Raw genomic sequence first — 23,227 nt, 5'->3', positions numbered from 1 at the left:
ATTTTCATTTCATTTTCCACAGAAGGCAGGGACCACACTGTTTACCTCTAGTTAAGCCCTTTTTAGTTAGAGGGATTAATATTTTATGCACAGTTTCTGGGAGGTCAGTTTAGACAGCCTCCGTCACCCTGTCCCTTTAAGAATCCCCTCAGGGGTGCAACCTCTGTCAAGGCACTTCTGCTTCTTGGAAGAGTCAGTCTTTTTGTGACTGGCAGGTGAAGGGAGAGGATGGCTTGAGGATCTACAAAATAGCACATCCAGTCAGAGTTGTATGACTTGTATTCAAGTCCAGTTTGATCTGTATTCAAGTCCAGTCAGAGTTAAATAGTGAGGCTATCTTAGAGACAGTTGAACACCATACAAGAAAGAGACAATAAGAAGAAATAAAGATCCAATAGCCTTGGTTCGGCCAGAACTGTGTCTATATCTCAAAGACTTTATCTCTCTTCATAAAGACTTTGTAGAGAAACTCAGGAGGAGAGAAAGTCTAAAATTCTTGTCAGTTAATAAGTTATTGTTTGATTCAATTATATTGTCTCCGATCTGTTCCCTGTGCATCCAGTTCACCTTCCAAGTAATTAAGATAGCATGGGGGCAGAACAGCAGGGATCTTTTAAAGCAGCAGGCCAGTTCACGGTCGTCCCTCAGGCTGTTGCGGGACCAGACTATAGTTTGTTGTTGTTGTTGTTGTTGTTGTTGTTGTTGTGTGCCTTCAAGTTGTTTCAGACTGAGGGTGACCTAAGGCAACCCTACCACAGAGATATAGTCAAAAGAAATTGACTCGGCTAAAGTCACCTGGTCAGTTCAGAGCCATAGTCTGAGGTTCAAACCACTATGCCACACTTTCTGCATTCCTTCCCTCTCTTTTTCCTACCCGCCTGTCTTTCTCCCTTTCTTCTCTCCCTTTGCTCTGTTTCCTACCTACTTTTCTTTCTTCCTTTTCTCTTTCCATCCTTTCCTCTCTTTTTCCAATCTCCTTTGCTTTCGTACTTTTGTATCTTTCTATTCCCGCCCCCCCTGTTTTGGAGGGAAGAAGAATGTGCTGGAAAGTATTTCCCTCCATTTAACGGGAAATAAAGAGAGGAAAGGAAAGGAGAGTTAAGAAGCAAGAGGGGGGTGGAGATGATTCCATCAATTTTGGAAAGGGATAGAGGAAAGGAAAGAAACGGAAAAGAGAGTTAAGGAGGTAAAAGAGGGTGGCGGTAGCGGCAGAGTGCAAATGTTGGGACAAACCAAGGCTTATCAGGAATGATTCTGGGAAATCAGGTATGTTTAGCTTGAAGAAGACAAGGCTGAGAGATGACATGCAGGGCTGTAGCTGGGAGAGGGGATAGGGGTTCAAACCCCCCCCCCCCAAAATTCAGGTTACAAAACTGGTTTACTCATGAATTTTAACTGGTTAATCAAATCCCCATGATAAGTCTATGAGAAGCAAAACTTAAATGACTCCCTCCAGAACTGCAGGACTTTAATGGATACTTCAATATGAAATATGTTTGTACGGTGATTTAATACAAGATGTTTATGAAGAAACAAGATATGTTATTTTTCAAAGAAGACTTCTTTTTTTGTCTCTGATTGCTTATTTTAATCTAAGAGGTTTCAAGGGAGTGTATATCTTTTGGGCAACTTCAACCGCAAAGAAACAACCATCCCCTGCTAACCAAATATATTTTTGTGGTGGCATGTTTTTATTCTTGGCAGTTTAAAGACATGATTCTTCAGTTTTAACAGCTGAGTTACTTGTGTGCTATTACATTAATGCTTGTGGATTAGTCTTGTGCTTTTATGTAGAATCACTATCCGTTTCTGTTTGTTTCATTTGTATGGCCCCATTTTCGTTTTCGAGTGCTGCTTCCAGAGAAGTCAGCCATAGCAGAGCACCTGATGAACCAACCTGGACACTGGATATCATTTGAGAACACAGAAATGCTGGACCACTCTAATAACCACCATGTCAGACTACACAGAGAAACCACTGAAATATACAAGCATGTGGACAATTTGAACAGAAAGAAGGAAACCATAAAAAGAACAAAATCTGGCTACCAGTATTAAAAAAATTCTAAAATCAGAACAGTAAACAAAGAACAACACTCAGAAAACAGGGGAATTCCAGACAGGAAACAATCAGGGCCCGCTAACACCTCCCAACAAAGGCTTCCCCCAGGCAGGAAGCAGCCAGTCTTTGAAGCTGCAGGGCTATTCAATGCTTACCAAGCTGGCCAGTTGCAACATTCACAATTGCTTCAAACAGACAAGAGTTCTTTCTCCCACCCTGGACATTCCACAGATATATAAACCCCACTTGCCTAGTTTCCAACACACCTCACAACCTCTGAGGATGCCTGCCATAGATAGATAGATGTGGGCAAAATGGAACATGGCCATACAGTCTGAAAAACTTACAACAACCCAGTGATTCCAGCCATGAAAGCCTTTGACAACACATTGTATTGACACAGTTTTCAAGTGTTTCCAACAGACATTGTGGTATTCTTTTGTAACTATAAATTACCAATTAACAGTCATTTTCAAGACTTGAAACTTCATACCTAATATAGAAAATTGATTTAATTAAGTCTATATAAAATATAGAATGAACCATACTATTTAAATTATTTTGTGTTATGGAACTACTCTTCATGATTTAATTTAAAAAGTTTCACCCCCCCCCCCTTTTTTTTTCTGGCTATGGTCCTGATGACATGATAGCTATCTTGAAATATCTGAAGGGGTAAATGTAAAAGATGGAAGAAACTTGTTTTTGCTGCTCCTAAAAGAAAAGAGTCTGCTGTCCCTGATGCTCTTCCTTCAAAGCAAACCTGGCAACACTAAGGTCAGGACAGCAACAAAAGCCAGAAACAGCAGCCTGGAACTGACAAGTCAAGCACACTGGCCACACTGGTGGCACTGGGTAGGCTTTCCAGAGTCTTGTCAGGACAGTTGGGTAATGAGACAAAGAAGTAAAGTTGGGTAAGTATAAAAAACTATTTTTTACAAAAATCAACTCTCAAATAAAAGGTGTGTATTCTAGAATCAAAAATACCTTTTCCTCTTAATTGGAGCATCAAAATTGGGCTGCGTCTTACAATCAATGGCAAAATATAGGACCTGCCTTTTCCATGAGGAGGCTGCTGTTTTGATTAAATAAGTACAAGATGATGAAATAATAACTCAAAAGTAGAAGGAATTAAAATCATATTCTTAAAGACAATTCTTTTGAACATACATATTATTCTGATTTCAACACATACCAATGAATAACTAAGTAAAAAAGTTTACCTGGATGACCCCACCCCCTTGTCCATTCTTCTCCGCCAAAAAGTTTGGTGGCAAATTGATCATCTTGCCGAGCCAATCCAGCATGACTGTTTCCAGTTCTGTACATACTGGACTTGAAGCCTAGGTAGAGAAAGAAACCAACAAATGAAGTAAAATAATATAGTGCTTACTCTTAGAATATGGTGCTTATTCGTAAAACACACAAATGTAGCAAGGATATCCTTGTTTCTGCCTCTGGAACTTCTGATATTTGTTTTTTATAATTTTTTATTTTATAGTGTATATAAAAATAAAACAGTAAAAAAACAGAAAGAACAGAAAAAAAAGAAAAAGAAAAAGAAAAAATACAACATAATAAGCAAGTTTACAAAATGGTATACAGTCAGCACTCGTTAAACATGCGAAAAATCAAATTTGGCTGTACAGTTATTATACCTTAACATTTCTTATCTAAGTTCTATGTTATGTGAGTCCTATCAAAAAATTTAAACATATTTTCTCTAATTGAACGAGCCACTGAAAATTTAAACCCCCTTTTCCAAAGAAGTTCCCAATCTTCCAAATCAATATTTCTACTTAAATCTTTGGCACATGTAATCACAGCAGTTTTTATCTGGTTGTCTGCTAAGTTGTCTTCTAAAATATACTTATAGAGCTTGGAGATTAGGCCTTTGTTGCCCTTCTCAAAGATACATTCTAACTCCCATTTTTTAGAGGCAAATCCTACCTTCGCATCCTTTTGTCATGAAGTTGGAAGTAGTTAAACCAGTCTTTTATCCCAGATTGTTCTCTACCTTTAAGTGTCCATTGCCCTTTCTCTTTGACCAAATATTCCTTGTACGTGTCAGATTCAGTGTGTATAGCCAGTCTCCGGACTGCTTCCAGTGGGCGTAGCCATAAGGGTTTTATTTGGCTCTATCCCCTTCTTGTACCTTTTCCATATTGCTAAAAGGCTGGCTCTTATTATATGTCCATTAAATTCTTTATTCACCCTGTCTTTTTCTTCCCATAGATAGGCATGCCATCCGTATGTTAAATTATAGCCCTCTAACTTAAGCAATTCCATATTGACCAGTTTAATCCAATCCTTTAACCAACTAAAATTTACAGCTTCATAGTAGTATCTGAGATCTGGCCATGACAGGCCCCCTCTGTCTTTTCCATCGATAAGGTTTCTGTAGGCAATTCTGGCTTTTTTGCCTTTCCATATGAATTGGACCAAATCTCTCTTCCATTTTTCAAACACCTTTACCCCCTTAATAAACAGTAAGTTTTGAAACAGGTACAGCATTTTGGGTAATACCATCATTTTTATTATTGCTATCACCACTAACCACATAATTTGAAGCCTTTGTCAATTTTCAAGATCTCATTTTATTTCCTTCCACATTTTGTCATACTTACTTTGGTAAAGTTTACTATTTTTGTTAGTTAGCCATTGTCCAAGATATTTTACTTTTGGTACTACCTTACAGTTTGTTAAATTCTCCAATTCAACAATATTGCTTTTAGATAAGTTATTAATTAGAAATACCGATTTCTCCTTATTAATTTTAAAGCCTGACACAATCCTAAATTTGTTGGTAATCTCCAATGAAGTATGTGTGCTTCTTAAAGGGTCCCTTAAGAAACAAACCAAATCATCTGCATACGCCTTCCCTTTAAATTCATACCCTTTAACTTTAACTCTCTTAATTTCGCTAGCTTCTCTAATTCTGCTGTTCAAACTTTCTAATATTCAAATAAACAGTAGAGGCGACAGGAGGCAGTCTTGTCTTGCTCTTTTTGAATTTCTATAGAATTTGACATTTGGTCATTTATTTTTAATGTGGCCCTTTGTCTTGAATAGATTGCTCCTATGGCCTTTCTAAAGTGTTGACCCACTCTGAAATGGCCCAGTACTTTAATCATATAGTCCCACTTCACATTAGAAAATGCTTTCTCCACATCTAGGAATAGTAATGCGATCTCTCTGCTTGGGTCTTATTCAGCATACTCTATTATAGCTATCATCATTCTCACATTTTGGCTCTGGTGTCTACCTGAGAGGAAGCCTGCTTGATACCCATGTATTATTTTGGCTAAAATTTGTTTCAGCCTGTTTGCTAAAATTTCCACAAGCAACCTATAATAGTTATTAACCAATTAAATTAGTCTATAGTTCTTCACTTGCTCCATGTCTGTCCTGTTTGGGTAAGAGAACTATTGTATCTTCCTCCCAGGACTCTGGCATTTCTCCTTTTTGGAGCACTTGGTTCATCGTAGAAAGCAATAATGGGCCTAATAAGGAGAATTTAATTTGGCTTTATCTATTGCTGTATTCAATTCTTCCCATGTAATTTGTCTTCTCCAGGTCTGCTTTATACCTTCTGAAAGCTTGGTGACTTTCATATCAGCCTATGATATTTGTTAAAGAAGTAATATGTAAGTATGCAGCTATTGCATTAACCGATGTGCATTTGTAATTTTCATGCTAGTGGGATAGCAAGACGGTATACGCATGATAGCATTGCAGCTGAAGAGAAATGTTAAAATTACACTCATGCAAACAAAAATGAAATGCAGTGATAAAGAATGGGTGATATCTAGCTTGAAAACAGCCAAACGTGAGTCAACCGTAAGTTGCAGCACCAGGGGTGGCTTAAGCCATACGCAAACTACGCAATTGCAGAAGGTGCCATAGAAATAGAAAAACAATTTTAAAAAACTTTGCGTTTGTCAAACATTCAATTATTATTATTATTATTATTATTATTATTATTATTATTATTATTATTATTATTTGAAACACAACAAGATGAGTCCACAGCAGACATTCTGCTGGTTGTTGAATTGGATCACACGTCAGACACTTCCCAAGTGTCTAGGACTGTGTGATGTATCGGTGAATAATGCGAGCAGATCCCAGTAAGGTGACCTTCTGCAGCCGGCAGATGGTAATTTTCTCAGCGCCGATTGTGTTTAAATGCAAGCCAAGGCCTTTAGGCACTGCACCCAGTGTGCCGATCAACACCGGGACCACCTTGACTGGCTTGTGCCAGAGTCTTTGTAGTTCGATCTTTAAATCCTCATATCGTGTCAACTTTTCCAGTTGTTTCTCCTCAATCCTACTGTCACCTGGGATTGCGACATCGACAATCCATACTTTGTCTTTTAACACGATCGTGAGGTCAGGAGTATTGTGCTCCAAAACCCTATTATTATTATTATTATTATTATTATTATTATTATTATTATTATTATTATTACTATTACTATTATTAGACCTTGCTCCCGGGAAGGTTCCTCCACTGTGGTTCCCTACCTATCTATCTACCTTGCCACATATTCTCCACATTGTGTGTATGTGTATGTATATATAAGATATACAGTAGAGTCTCACTTATCCAACCTTCACTTATCCAACGTTCTGTATTATCCAATACAGTTTGCCTTTTAGTAGTCAGTGTTTTTGTAGTCAATTTTTCAATACATTGTGAAGTTTTGGTGCTAAATTCATAAATACAGCTATTACTACGTAACGTTACCGTGTATTGAACTGCTTTTTCTGTCGATTTGTTGTAAAACATGGTGTTTTGGTGCTTAATTTGTAAAATCATAATGTAATTTTATGTTTAATAGGCTTTTCCTGAATCCCTTGTTATTATCCAGCATTTTCACTTATCCAACGTTCTGCCAGCTTGTTTATGTTGGATAAGTGAGACTCTACTGTATACACACACACACACACACACACACACACACACTTACAAACACATATTCAGGGACTATATGTGCCTCTCTCATATATATGTGTGTGTGTGAGTATGTGTGTGTTATACACACACACACATATATTCTATTCACCTCTACTTTCTACCTTTTATTTTTCAGTGATTGGTTTGGGGGGGGGCACCAAAAATACTGTTGACTTACACTTGAAATTTATCTAGGGCCGGCCCTGTGCAGCACAAACAATTAGAAAATCAAAAGAAGGAATTGAAGAAAAGCAGCCATCTAGTAAACAAAACTTTTTAAGAATGAGGTGTGCACATCTCAACAAATTGACAGACAGAACTGAAGAGAGTTGGGACATGTTGGGAGTCCTCATGGATAACAAGTTAAACATTAGCCAACAACGTGTTGCAGCAGCTAAAAAAACAGTGGGATTTTGACCTGCATAAATAGGAGCATTGTGTCTAGATCCAAGGATGTCATGCTATCCCTCTATTCTGCGTTGGTCAGACTAAGCTGTTAGAAATAGATAGTAGGAGGGGTCATGGGTCAGCTAGATGAAATACTAGCAGTTTGGCGGGAAATAGTCAGAACTAGCTTTCGATTCCCCTTGGCAAGAAGGAAAAATAAAGCTGTTTACAAGGATCTACCTTTGTAAGCGAACTTTTATTCCGAGATCTTCCAGGGACTGACAATTCTATGATTCTATGTCTAATCAGGAATGCTTCTCCACAAAATTAATCCTAATTTAGGGAAATTTAAGAGGGGAAATCTATTTAAAATCATCTGGTTTCCATCTGAGAGAAAAATTAGGAGAAAGTTTGATGAATTATTCTGGAGGTATTGTAATTCAAGGCGGATAACTTCAAGGAAAGCCTCTCTAAATAAATTGCTATATTGATTCTATTAGTTTACTGAAATAAACAATTAAGGTTACACAGGTTCATACTCAAGTGTATCTGTTGATTTTGCCTCTTTGGCTGATCCTACTGTACACTTTTTCTGCTCTGGAGGGAGAAGAAATTGAGTGCAGTGTTTTTTTTATTTTTGTAACAGCTTTACAAGTTATCTGAAGTTAGTTTTGAGTCTGGCTGGTTAGAAAATCACTTTACGGGCAATTTGGGGGGGAAGGAAAGAGGAGCCCGTATTAAAGTTTAAGGGAATCTGAGAAACCAGGAACAAAAGAATTAAGTGGGTGTTAGTTTGTATAACTTTCCCCATAAATATTTGCGTTGTAATGGCCTACAGGACACATCTACAAAGAGCTTTCTTACCCAAGAAAAGCCAATACATCCAATGCCTGCAGACAGCATGTCAGCCAGAATTGCTGGGAAAGAGTTGGCAGTAGGAAAGTAGGCAAAGAAGTACGGACTATGCCAGTGAGTCACCTGAGGCAAATGAAAATAAGCATTCATTAGGAGGAGCGGTACTTGGTGATGAAGAATTGAAAATATGGTGCCTACACATTATCACACTATGGATGTTTGCATATTCTTATTCTGAGACATATGGGTTCAAATTAAAATTCATTGTGCATTCAGCAGGACATCCTTTGCAAACAATATTATCATAACTACACAAAATTAATAGCACATCAATCTTCAGAATGGTTTTCAGTGAATATGAACCATTGTTCATAATAGAACCTTTGGATATATGGTGTCTCTAACACTACGCAAAGCTAACAATTCCAAGCTAGAGAAAAAAAATCATAATTAATGCATCTGAATATTGAATAGTGTCTTAACAAATTAAATGGAACACATTGACCACAAATTTGCAAAATTAGAAAATAGGAAATCAAATAATGAAAAATTGATCACAGTGTAACATACAGTTACTGTATTTAAACATGTCAACAGAAAATGCACGTGTTCCTAATAACTAAGGATTCTCAGAAGGAACAATTGTGCTGAATTCAACAAGTCTATATGCAGAGACAAGAAGCCAAAACAGAAGGGCATCCCAGAATTAACATTCTTGCACTTATTCAGCCAGGAATCCTCTGCATGTGGAAGAATGCAAAATAGAGGGAAACAATTGGTTCTGCAGATGAAACTGTTGGAAACGATTTGTGTGTGGTTATTTACTAGCAGACTATTACTTAACAGAAAATAATTCATTTACATCCATGATGGGAAAAGAAAGCGGATTAGAAATGCAGACACTTTTAATGAGTTAGTCACAGGAAATATGTAGGCGATTATGACCATCTCACTATGATATGTGATGTGTGTGGTATTCATGGGACTACTTTTTTAACAATCTCCTTTTTAATCTTTTTGTATAGTTATAAATTTGGTAGATTAAGATAATGCTGTGGATGTAGCATAGCTTGATTTCAGCAAGGTCTTTGACAAGGTTTTCCACTATATTCTAGCAAAAAGCTACTGAAACATGAACTAGACAATTTCTAAGATTGAGCTCCTTAGGCCTACTCTATGTCTTACAAGTTTCTGGTGTTTAGAAGTAGTGTTACGGGGGGAGAAAGGGGGGATTGATACTAAGGGAATATAAAGAAATGAGATATCTAAACAATTGTGCAATGTTCATGCTATGAAGCTGTATTTTAAAACTTGAAATTTAGCATAATATTTCAAGTTATTCTCAACTTTATCCTTTAATTTCATTCAATTTGTATTTATTTTATTTTCCTGAAATGGCCACAGAGCCCTTAGGGCTCCATGGAGCATAGGTTGGGAACCATTGGACTAGACAATATGACTGTTAAGTTGATTTCTAAATGGTTGACCAGCTAAATCCAAAGGATGTTCACCAATGGTTCTTTATCCTGGAGAAAAGCAGCATCGAGTTCTGTCATGGACCCAGTGCTATTCAACATCTTTATCATTGATTTCTAGGATGGAATGGAGGCATCAAATTTGCAGATACAGTAGAGTCTCACTTATCCAACGTTCTGGATTATCCAACGCATTTTTGTAGTCAATGTTTTCAAAACATTGTGATATTTTGGTGCTAAATTCGTAATTACTACATAGCATTACTGAGTACTGAACTACTTTTTCTGTCAAATTTGTTGTATAACATGATGTTTTGGTACTTAATTTGTAAAATCATAACCTAATTTGATGTTTAATATGCTTTTCCTTAATCCCTCCTTATTATCTAACATATTCACTTATTCAACGTTCTGCCGGCCCGTTGGATAAGTGAGACTCTACTGTAACATCAAATAAGGAGAAAGCGTTATGTTCTGTGGCAGATAAAAAAGCAAATGTAATTCTAGGCTGCATCAATAGGAATTTAGAGTCCAGACACCACTTGCAATATCATATTCAATTCTGGGTAGTACAGTTCAAGAAGGATATGGGTAGGCTAGAATGTGTCCAGATTAGGATCAAAAAGATTGTGAAAAGTCAGAAAATCAAAACTTATTAGGAGCATTTTTGAAAATAGGGCATGTTTAGTTAAGAGATGAAAATTTGAAATATCTGAATAAACTGTCTTCTGAAAAATGGAGCAATCTTATTTTCTGGTGCTCAAGAGAGTGGAATGTGAATGAATGAATGGATTTAAATTAGTATTTGAGCCAGACAGGCCTACCAGCACTTGACTATGGGGCTTTTCATAGATAAACCATCTAAAAACTATATACTCTAGTGAATCTATTTCAGGCTCAAACACTAAAGATATTTCGGACTATATGTTAATAGGCAGTGACCACGAAATTACAAGATTATCGGCCTGCTTCTGTGCATCAATTTGTAAAAAAAAAAAAAAAAAGTGACATCCAGCAAAAGGATAATACAGGATGAGATATTTTTAACATGATATTGTTTGAAGGAATAGGTTATCTTTTCAAAACCTATAGTCAGAATAAGGTTTTATACCGTGTTTCCCTAAAAATAAGAGTGTCTTATATTAATTTTTGCTCCCAAAGCCACGCTAGGTCTTATTTTCAGGGGATGTCTTATTTTCGGGTAAACACAGTAAGTTACTTTTAAATGGTGATAAATTTTAATTTATATTCTAACTAAATGTAAACACGACATTGATGTGGATGGATGATTGTAAAGTGAGATTCTATACTGATCGCCAAACTTAAATAAAGATTTCATCTGATTTAAATTTAGATTCCATCTAAATATTATGAACAACTTCTTACTGGTAAGATCTGTTTAACAGTGGCAAAGACTGCTTCTGATGGTGGTGAACTGTCCTTCTTGGGAAATCTTTAAACTTAAATAGGATAAAGCACTCTCAGAAGTGTTTTAATTTTCTATTCATTCATGGTGAGAGTTTGGCTTAGTGGCTCTTACAGGCCTTTTCAGGTCTATGGTGCTGTAATTATTAACTTTATTGGGTTGTTGTATGTTTTCCGGGCTGTAGGGCCATGTTCCAGAAGTATTCTCTCCTGACGTTTCGCCCACATCTATAGCAGGCATCCTCAGAGGTTGTGAGGTATGGAGAAACTAAGCAAGGAAGGTTTATATATATCTGTGGAATGTAAAAAACTCAAAGATCAGAACAATAAATAAGAAGCAACACTCTGAAAACAGAGGAGTTCCAGACATGAATCAACCAGGGGCAACTAACGACTCTGAACAAAGGATGCCCCCAGGCAGGAAGAATCCAGGAGATGAAGCTATTCAATTCTAATTAAGGTGATTAACTACAACATTCACACTGGCCTCCAACTAACAAGAGTTCTTCTCTCACCCTGGACTTTCCCCGGATATATATAAACCTTCCTTGCTTAGTTTCTCCATACCTCACAACCTCTGAGGATGCCTGCCATAGATGTGGGTGAAACGTTAGGAGAGAATACTTCTGGCACATGGCCATACAGCCCGGAAAACATACAACAACCCTGTGATCCTGGCCATGAAAGCCTTCGTCAACACATTAACTTTATTTACATTTTGTCTTTTCCCCAAAACTAGGTCTCTTTACAAACAAAGATGAGAGAATGGCACTTATAGACCCATCAAAGCTCCTTTGCATTCACAACTTAGCATTACCCCAGGCATAATGATCTTTTCAACATCTTTAAGGATGTTTTCATATGTTTCAGGTTCCTCAGGAGCTGAATCTGGAAGAAGAGGTCTCAGGTAGCCAGGCTGCACATCAGGAAAGACCTGCCTCTTTTCTATCTTCTCAAGATAGTCAGCAATATAGTCCACCATCTCTTTCCCTCTTTTTCGGAACTCTGCGGCATCCATATCAAGTATTCAGAACAACCTAAAAGAAACAAATTGGGAGGTTTTTAAAAATTGACTATTTTCTGTATAAGGAAGCCTGATACATATAAATTATATATTTGTGGGTAAGTTTGACCATCACATGGATGAGGTCCATGGCGAAACATGGCGGTAGTGGAGCAGCAGCAGGGAAATTCCGGTGGCCATCCAAAACTGGTTGATACATCTCCATCCTCAGATTTGGACCCTTGATGGCAAGCACTTCTGTTTTGTCTGGATTCAGTTTCAATTTGTTTTTCCTCATCCAGCCCATTACCTCCTCCAGGTGTTTATTCAGAGGAGACATGCTATCCTTAGTTGAAGCTGTTTTTGAAGGCATGGAAAAATATACAGTAGAGTCTCACTTATCCAACATAAACGGGCTGGTAGAATGTTGGATAAGCGAATATGTTGGATAATAAGGAGGGATTAAGAAAAAGCCTATTAAACATCAAATTAGGTTATGATTTTACAAATTAAGCACCAAAATATCATGTTATACAGCAAATTTGACAGAAATAGTAGTTTAATATGCAGTAATGCTATGTAGTAATTACTGTATTTACAAATTTAGCACCAAAATATCACAATGTATTGAAAACATTGACTACAAAAATGCGTTGGATAATCCAGAACGTTGTATAAGCGAGTGTTGGATAAGTCAGACTCTACTGTATTTGGGTGTCATCAGCATATCAATAACATCCCTCCCCATGCCTACAGATGATCTCTCCCAGCGGCTTCATGTAAATATTAAAGAGCATTGGGGAAAGAATGACACCTTGTGGGATACCACATAAGAACCACCACAATCTGGAACCTGCCTGAGAGGTACAACTGGAACCACTGGAACACAGTATTTCCGATTCTCAGCCCCAGGCATTTCAGAAGGATACCATGGTTGATGGTATCGAAAGCCACTGAGATGTCTAGAAGCACTAACAGGGATACATATTCCTTCTCAGTGTTGAGACAGAGATCATCCACTAAGGCAACCATAGCCGTCTCAACTTCGTATCCTGCTCTGAAACCGGTTTGAAATGGGTCAGAGAAGTATGTGTCATTCAAGAGTTGGAGGTCAACTGCGTTCTCAATCACCTTGCCCAAAAAAGGGAGGTTATTAATGTTCAGGAGATCCAGGGAGGGCTTCTTATGTTCCAAGAATTGATATTTAGTGCACCTATTTATAACGAGGGCATTCCTAGGCCCGGTATCTGTGAAATTTTTGCTCTGAAACTAACAGCATTTAACCAATTTTCAGAGAATCTGGTTTTTTTTGTCTATCTGTATATCAGTTAGCTGCTGACCCTTTGGAGGACAGGTCAACAATTGAGCCATGGGAGTTATAGTGGTGTCACACTGCATGAAATCTACAGTGACAATGCAGCTTTAGAAGGCTTGGAGATAGCTTCGTGGTCCATCAGCTATGGATTTCCGGGAAAGAGATAGCTTAACCACAGTAATTCATGCACTAATTCTTTCCCAAATAACCCACCACAATTCATTCTACATGACGCTGCAGTGGAAGATGTCTCAGAAACTGCAACTAATGCCAAATGTGTCAGTCAATTTCAGTCTAAATTTAGGGTGCTGGCAATAAATTTAAAGTCAAACAGAAAGGGGACTTCAATATATTCAAGGCAGGACTCTCTTTACATATGCCTGACTGAGAATTGAGGTCCGTTGCCTGCGCCCATCTTTCTATTTGTCCAGTGAGAACAATACACTGTGAGTAGATTGCCCCTCATTTAGATGGCTGATTTTCTCTTAATGCTAGTGTGAAATTATAGAAGCACATAATATAACAATGAAAGATACACATCACACCAACACCAACATGATAGGGAACCTTATGGGGAGATCAATTTAAATGTGAATAACCCTCAGGCTTGGAAGGGGGTCACCGGTAGAAAGAGACACAGGACCAGACTCCTCAGAATACTTATGCTCAGCTTGAGTTACACAGCAGATTCCAAATTCTTACACCCCTAACATCTGATCAGGAAACACAAAATTTTGGGGAGGATCACAATTACTTAGATACCACTCAGTGGACAGTCCTTGATCAATGCATGGGGGATAGCCATGACTGGGATGGTGCTTCACCACATTCACACTTATACAATCATGCAGATGCTCCATTCCCAATCGTAGACCAGGCGCAACAGAAACACACTCAGGAGGATGACGGGCTTTTGGACCCATCTCAATGGATTGTCCTTGATGAATGCACTGGAGATATCGAGGAACAGGAGGGGGACAACACTTTACACCTACACAATCCACTTCAACATGAACACTTTTTTAGGGGACGTACACGCTATCTTGCACAAAAGGGACCCTGTTAATCCTCAAAAGAAACAGGTTTGGGTAGTAGGCGACTCTCTCCTTAGAGGAACGGAAGCTGTCATTTCCAGACTGGATGAGATGGCTTGAGAAATGTGCTGTTTCCCTGGAGCAAAAATACACCATAATAATAATAATAACAATAATAATAATAAGAAAAAGAAGAAGAAGAAGAAGAAGAAGTTTATTTGTATCCCGCCTCCATCTCCCCCGAAGGGGACTCGGGGCGGCTTACAGCAAAATCAAAATACAAACAATGATAAAATATAAAACATCAGGACAAAAACAAAACTAATAAAAAATATACACAATAAGTTAAAAACACAACGCAGAATTAAAACATCAGGTTAAAAACAATGAGGTTGCAATAGTGGATAAGCAAAGTGTACGGTGCACATTATGGGTAACAAATTCATAAATAGATAAAGTGCATTAGAATCATTTAAGGTCACATTTGGTACGGTAGGGAGGAGTCCAGAGTGATATCAATCAATCAGGAGTCGGGAAGAGCGACCAGTGCAAAAGGTCGAGGAGCACAATAATTGTGATGGAAAAAAGATGATCTTAACCAAAGGCCTGAGTGAAAAGCCAAGTTTTCAGACTCTTCCGAAATGCCATCAAGGTGGGGGCTTGCCTGATCTCCCTAGGCAGCGAATTCCATAACTGGGGGGCCACTACAGAGAAGGCCCTGTCCCTCATCCCCACCAACCGCGCTTGCGATGCTGGCGGGAGCGAGAGGAGGGCCTCCCCTGATGACCAAAGAGACCGTACAGGTTCGTAGGGGGAGAGACGATCCCAAAGGTAGATGGGTCCCAAACCATGTCACTCAGAAGTTCACCAGGCTCCTCAAGCCCCATCACTCCCCCCCCCCCCCCATGTTGATCCATGTAGGAACCAATGATAATGCTAGGCATACTTTTCAAAAGATCATAAACAATTTTTGAGCTCCCAGAACAAAGCTAAAACAGTCTAATGTACAGGTGGTCTTTTCACCCTTCCTCTCCATTGTAAGACACGGCTCTACAAGGGCCAGAAAAATGCAAAGATACAGAATGGGGGACACCTGGCTTGACAGAAGTAGGTATGAAAAAGATCAAGGAGTTCTCGTGGACAACAAGTTAAACATGAGCCAACAATGTGATGTGGTAGCAAAAAAAAAAAAAAGCCAACGGGATTTTGGCCTGCATAAATAGGAGTATAATGTCCAGAGGAGGGTGACTAAAATGATCAAGGGTCTGGAGAACAAGCCCTATGAGGAGCGGCTTAAAGAGCTGTGCATGTTTAACCTGCAGAAGAGAAGGCTGAGAGGAGACATGATAGCCATGTACAAATACGTGAAGGGAAGTCATAGGGAGGAGGGAGCAAGCTTGTTTTCTGCTGCCCTGGAGACTAGGACACGTAACAATGGCTTTAAACTACAGGAAAGGAGATTCCACCTGAACATTAGGAAGAACTTTCTCACTGTGAGAGCTGTTTGGCAGTGGAACTCTCTCCCCCAGACTGTGGTGGAGGCTCCTTCTTTGGAGACTTTTAAGCAGAGGCTGGATGGCCATCTGTTGGGGGTGCTTTGAATTTCCTGCTTCTTGGCAGAGGGTTGGACTGGATGACCCGTGAGGTCTCTTCCAATTCTATTATTATTATTATTATTATTATTATTATTATTATTATTATTATTTCCGGTTCTTCTACCCCGCCCTTCTCCCCTAGGGGACTCAGGGCGGCTTACAAATTGGCAACACAGTGCCATCACATCAACAATACAATACAAAAGGCATTAAAAACTAAAAACATTTAAAACATCATAAAAGCCAATATACAATAATAAAACATTACCATGCACCGAGGTATGATTGTGCATGGTATGATTCTATGATTCGATGTGTGTTTTTCTTGGGTTCATTGAAGGAAAGATAATATGGAAAGGCAAATAATAAAAATGTAAGGACTTTATTGTGCTAAACTGAATAAAATCAGCAAAAGCACAGGTATTCAATAATCTTTGGAGAAGTAGCATAGTGCATGAGCATTGCTTTTTCATAAATAGTCCAAAAATATTACATTTTTAAAAAAAATTCCAGTCATGAGCATGTATACAAAAAGTAATAAATGCCATATCAGAATATGGAATTTGGCATCACTAATACAGAACATGGGAGGCATTATGAACTCCAACATGACCTCAGAAAACCTGAGAAGAGGAGAGAAAATGCATATGAAACAGCACACTAAGGCCTCAAACAGGGTGTTGTAGCATGAATGTAAACCACACCTCCATTCTTACCAAAACATGTAGTCACAGTAATTGAGGTTATGACAATTAAACAGACTCATCCATAAGAATATGATATGTCACACTTGATATTTCTATCTTATTCTAGATGTTTTGGAACATTTCTCCAACTTAACTCTACATGACTTAGGACCTCATTCCCATGGGGGAGGGGGTGTCATATTACCGGTTTTTAGACCTGTTGCATTAATAAGCAAATCATACCATTTATCAAACAAACCAGAACGAATGTCTATGGAACTTTCTAGTGAGCTAAGATTTAAAAAGGATATTGTACAAGAAATGAAAAGGGAGAAATCACTAAAGGGAAAGCCAAACCAATAGATAGCATGTGTAGGGAGAAAGTTTGAAAACCAAAATGAACCCAGGCTTGTTAAAGAGGTTAAAAACAATAAAAAGAGATTTTGGCTATGTCTAGAGCAAAAGAAAGAATGTGGAAATGGTAGGACCACTGTATACAGGTAATGGTGAAATTCTAACAGGAGACAGAGAAAGGGCAGAACTGCTCAAGACCTTTTTTGCCTCTATCTTCTCCCAAAAGGTTAACTCAAATTACGGATAATGGAGCAGATGATGCAGTAGAGGAAAGGCAGCATATAATAGGTAAAGAAGCAGTACAAAAATATCTGGGTAATTTAAATTAATTCAACATGAATTACATCTATTGATAGAGCTGGCAGAAGTAATTTCAGAACCACTGGTGATCATTTTTGAGAAGTTCCAGTAGATTGGAGGAGGGCACATGTTATCTCTGTTAGTTTTTCTTTCATTTCTTTAATACCTCTAGTGCAGGGGTCCCCAAACTAAGGCCCGAGGACCGGATGCGGCCCTCCAAGGCCATTTACCTGGCCCACGTCCTCAGTTTTAGACTTAGGCTCGCCCAAAGTCTGAAATGACTTGAAGGCACAACAACAACAATCCTACTTGATTATCTCATTGGCCAGAAGCAGGCCCACACTTCCCACTGAAATCCTGATAAATTTACAGTATGTTGGTTAAAATTATTTTTATTTTTAAATATTGTATTGTTCTTTCATTTACCAATATTGTAAATGAAATATTGTAAATGCATGGTATGGTAATAATATAATGTATTGTGTATACATATAATATTGATAATAATATTATAATGTAATACAATATAATATTTATTTATTTCAGTATTTCTACCCCGCCTTTCTCACCCAATAGGGGACTCAGGGCGGCTAATAATAATAATACAATATAATAATATTATATAATATAATAATATTAATTATATATTATATAGGTAAAGGTAATATTACTAATAATATTATGGTATAATGGTATAGTACAATATAGCATTATATAATGCTAATATTGTGCTATGCTAATAATATAATATATTGTATTATACAACTTGTAAGCCGCTCTGAGTCCCCTTCGGGGTGAGAGAGGGTGGGGTATAAATATAGTAAATAAATAAGTAATTGTTGCTGGGGTTTTTTTGTTTTTTGTTGGGTTTTTTTTTGCACTACAAATAAGACATGTGCAGTGAGCATAGGAATTTGTTCGTTTTGTTTTTTTTTCAAATGATAATTCGGCCCCTCAATAATCTGAGGGACCATGAATTGGCCCTCCACTTAAAAAGTTTGAGGATGCCTGCTCTAGTGTATAGCCAGTATTTTCCCCATCCTTCATTTATTTCATTCTCTACTTTTATCCATTTATCTTCTCCCTTTAAACATTTCTAGTAAAGATCTTAGTTAGAAGGCCTCGTAATAGTATTGTAGATTTGGAAACCAGACAAAATTTGTCTGGTACTGCCAAATTGAGCTTTGTACGGGGAACTTTAATAATACTATATGCTATTTGGACATATTTTCTTTGTACATAGACCATCTTGTGTTTGTGTAGATACTTTACAAGTATGCTAAGATTTTGTATAGTAGATTTGGAAACCCCATTTAAGTATTCTCCTTGGAGTATATTGAATCTTTTTCATTATTCTGTTTCTCTTTTCCCCATATATCCATTCTCTCAAGGTATTATCCAATTCTTTTAATTGTATTATATTTTTATTGAAAGGGTTTGGAAAAGATACAGCAATTTGGGGATTATGCACATTTTCAGTGCTTGTATTTTTTGTGGGATACCTAGTTGCTTAACTCCCCAGGCTTTCCTGGATTTTTTTTTCATATTGCCCCATAATTGGCCAGTTTTAACTTAGGTATTTCTTTCGTAATAGTTATGCCTAAATATTTTATGTTATTTCTTATTATTTTTATGTCTCCCATTTTTACCTGCAGCTCCTTCTGCTCCCCTTTCCCCATATTGTACACAAGCATTTCTTTGCTCATATTAACTTTAAATCCTGAATACCTTTCAAAATCTTTTAAAGTTATTTGTATTTCTCTTATTGTTTCTACTGGGTTTTCCATTATTAGTAAAATGTCATCAACATAAAGATTTATCTTCACCTCTTTGTTCCAAATCTGATATCCCTTTATTCTGCCATTGTTTCTTATTCTATCTGCTAAAGGTTCCATTGCTAACGCAAATAGTAGCAGAGACAAAGGACAACCTTGTTTTACTCCTCTTTCTATTTTAAAATATTTTGTTAATCCTTCATTCACTCTTATTCTTGCTCTTGTATTACTATATAACTCTTTTATTATTTTAATAAATGAAGTATCGAATCTGTAGTTACCCATTAGTTGAAACAGATAATCATGGTTTAGTGAATCAAAGGCTTTACAGATGTCTAATTTTAAGAATGCAAATTTTCTTTTTTTTTGTTATGATTAAGAATGTTTAATACATTTCTTATAGGGTGCGCAATATTCCTGCCTTTTATAAAACCATATTGATCTTCCGCTACAATTTTGGTTATAATCGCTTCTATTCTATTTACTAATATTTTTGTAAATATTTTATAATCCTGATTTAGGAGGCTAATGGGTGAGTATGAATTGGGATCTTCTGGATCTTTCCCACTCTTTCTTACTGATATTATCTCTGAGTCTCTCCATGTGTCAGGGGTTTTTTCTCCTTTCATTATACTATTAAATAAAATCTTCAGTTCTGGAATTATTTCTTTTGTTTCTTTGTAAAATTCTGCAGTGTATCCATCCCCTCCTGGGGATTTTGCATTTTTCAGTGTGCCGATAACCTGCTCTATTTCTTGATATGTTATTTATGTTCCTAGTTTCCTATTGTCTTCTCTATTATCTTCTGTAGATTTTCATCAAATCTTCCTCCATGTATTTCTTTTTTATATAATTCCTGGTAAAAGTCTATGAATAGCTCTTTTATTTCCTTGTTCAAGTTTACTTTTTTATTGTATTTATACTTTAACTGGATGACGCTTCCTTTCTCTTTCGCGTTTTTCAAATAATTAACCAATTTTTTCATTGTATTTGTATTTTGTCTTTGAAAATTTTAAATAAACATCTCTTTTTTCCATAAGTCCAAATTGTCCATTTCTTCTAATTATTTCTTTACATTTTCCAACTTTGCTTTCAGCTGCACTTGGTATTTACTTTGTAATAGTTTTCGTGTTTCCTCTATTTCTCTAAGCATTATTTTCTTTCTTTCTCTTGCTGTTTCTTTACTGCCACTTCTTTTGCTATACAGTAACCCCTAATTACTGCCTTTGCTGTATCCCAGAATGTTTCTATACTTGCTGAGCCCCATTCTCTTTAAAGTAATTTTTTTATCTCATTGAATAGTTGATTCTTAAGTTTTTCTGTCTTAATTATCAAATTTTTATATCTCCAAGTTTTTATTATCTCCGTTTCATCAGGCTCCTCTATCTTTAACTCCACTATAATAGGCGCAAGATCTGAAATCCCCTTGGTAAAGTTCTTGTACTTTCTTAAACCACTTTCTAAAGTATTTCTTTTGTCCTTTATTTGGGCCATAAACATTTCCTATTGTATATTTCTTGCCATTTATTTTGCATATTAGCACTATATATCTCCCTTCCTTATCTGTTATTGTTTCCAGTATTTCCAATTTTAATGAATTTTTCATTACTATTGCTACCCCTCTGGCTTTTTTCGTACCCCTCACTTCTGCTATCACCCTCCAACCTGGAATATTTATTAATTGTTTGTTATCTTTCTTTCTAAACAAAGCACATTGCAATATGATTTCTTTGCTAATTGTATAATTCTTGACTGCTTCAGATCTGAAGCCAACCCGTTTGTATTTTAAAAACACATTTTCAGCTTGTCACCTTTGTGTATTTGTGGCTTCTCATCTGCTATATTCCCCTCCCCCCTTCTCAAATGTTATTTTAAGGAAATGTATCTTTCCTTTCATTTGTGATTTCTTGCAGCACTGTTCCCTCTCCTATTTATTTTTTATTATTACAATTCCAGGCCATACAGATTTTTCATTGTTTTTTACCCATTATATGCCTGCTTTCTACCCTTTTCCCACCATACTGACTAGTTTTCTTATACATAAACTTGAACATAATGTCCATTCAATCCTACTGGCATCTTCCACAGTGGCAGATTGGAGTCATAGAATAGAAGATGGGAAATCCAAAAGCTACTTTCTCCCTTGCCTACCCCCAACTAATTTCAGAAAAAGCCCAAGGCAGAGTCACTACTTATTATGATGCTGTAGTCCATGTTCATTTTTATGATCTTGTTAATCCGGTTGATGGTTCCACTTCTGTATCAGTCTGGTCTTTGTCTTCCTCTCCTTCCTCCAACTAACTTACTTCTCTTTTTTCTCTGTAGAGTTTTCTGTTTCTGGTGTTAGAGGGAAACCCAATTTATCAAGCATTGTCTGGGCTTGTTCTGGTGTTCTTGCAATATGTTTTTCATTGTCTTTATAAACCAGAATAGCCTTTGGTAACACCCAGGAAAACTTTATCCCATGAGCAGTCAATCTATCTGCATATATTTTTAGGAGAGCTTTTATCTTCCGAGATTCTGGAGACAGGTCATGTTTTGGAATGATTGTTTCCCCTTTGTATGTTAAGTCTCTGTTTCTTTTAAGAAGTTTTCTGCACATGCCTGGATAAGAGGAAGCAGCTCTGTTCCTGACTCCCGGAGATACAAATGGAAATAAAGTCCAGAGCCTGAGATAAGTACTAATTTCGCAGTCAGTTCATAGACAAATATATGTGGGAGGCTCCCACACCCGACAAATTTTCTCTACAGTAGAAAAATTGGGGGAAAGAGACTTTATTAAGTAAGACAAGCAAGAATAAAACCAGGAAGATAGCCAAAAATGGCATCCAAACGGGAGCTGCAAAACATTCAACAAATGATTGCAGAGCTATCAGAGTCCTTGAATCCAAAAGTTGATATGCTACTGAAACAAAGGAAGACAAAACAACAAGATAATAGATTAATTAACAAAAACTCAGACTGAGAAAGGATTGAAGTAAAATCAGGAAGAAATTGCAGCTTTAAGACTTAAAGACAAAGGAGAATAAACTTAAGACTGTCTGGTTTCCCAGAACAAATAACTGCAGAGAATTTACAAGGGGAATTAATATCATTGCTTCAAGGTTTAAACATGGAAATAATGCAAACTCAAATTGAAAGAGTCCACAGAGCCTTTCATTATGCAAAAAGGAGAGGCGAAAGAGATATCATAATAGCCTTCACCACAGAAAGTAAAAGAGATGAAGCAAACACTTCCCAAGTATTTAGGACTGTGTGATGTGTTCTCGGATGATGCATGCAGATCTCAGTAAGGTGACCTTTTGCAGTTGACAGATCGTAATTTTGGCAATGGTTATTGTTTCCAAATGCTGGCTGAGATCTTTTGGCATGGCACCCTGTGTGCCAGTTACCACTGGGACCACCTGTACTGGTTTATGCCATAGCCTTTGCAGTTTAATTTTGAGGTCCTGATAATGGCTGAGTTTTTCCTGTTGTTTTTCGTCAATCTGACTGTCACCTGGTATGGCAACATCAATAATTCAAACGTTTTTCTTTTCTACAACCATGAGGTCTGGTGTGTTGTGTTCAAAAACTTTGTCAGTCTGGATTCGAAAGTCCCACAGTATCTTTGTGTGCTCATTTCCCACTACCTTTGAAGGTTTGTGATCCCAAACCTTCTTTACTGCTGGCAGGTGGTACTTGTGACATAAAAATTCCAATGAATCATTTGGGCCACATAGTTGTGCCTCTGTTTGTAGTCCGTCAGTGCAATTTTCTTACAGCAGCTGAGGATATTATTATTATTATTATTATTATTATTATTATTATTATTATTATTATTATTATTATCCTTCCAAGATCTGTCCTTTCCTCTCATTTTGTCACTAGATGTGTTTTAAAAATTAATAAGAGACTTACTTACTATAAATATTCACTCTTTAATTTTTTTCTGCTTTCTAATAGTATTTTTGAGAGGCTGGGAAAACTAGGAATAGTAAGAAAATATAATTACATTTCAA

General features: G+C 37.1%; 1 protein-coding gene across 3 annotated transcripts in view; it reads right to left on the bottom strand.

Annotated features, from left to right (window-relative positions):
• The window catches only part of ddc (dopa decarboxylase), a 70,372-nt gene that overhangs the window by 38,817 nt on the left and 8,328 nt on the right, over window positions 1-23,227 (bottom strand). For 2 of the 3 annotated variants that reach the window (XM_062984112.1, XM_003222297.4), the window contains exons 2-4: window positions 11,982-12,201; window positions 8,274-8,387; window positions 3,286-3,405 (exon numbers count right to left, since the gene is read on the bottom strand). In XM_062984112.1, the coding sequence (XP_062840182.1) occupies window positions 3,286-3,405; window positions 8,274-8,387; window positions 11,982-12,182 (435 nt within the window). In that variant the 5' untranslated portion in view covers window positions 12,183-12,201. Of the gene's footprint in view, window positions 1-3,285; window positions 3,406-8,273; window positions 8,388-11,981; window positions 12,202-14,517; window positions 14,660-23,227 lie in introns of those variants that run through there. The other variant, XM_062984113.1, reaches the window with a different exon arrangement.

The sequence above is a fragment of the Anolis carolinensis genome, chromosome 6, assembly GCF_035594765.1.
Source record: "Anolis carolinensis isolate JA03-04 chromosome 6, rAnoCar3.1.pri, whole genome shotgun sequence".
NCBI classification, from domain to species: Eukaryota; Metazoa; Chordata; class Lepidosauria; order Squamata; family Dactyloidae; genus Anolis; species Anolis carolinensis.
Note: the sequence above shows the minus strand (reverse complement) of the source record. Positions and strands in the feature narration are given on the sequence as shown.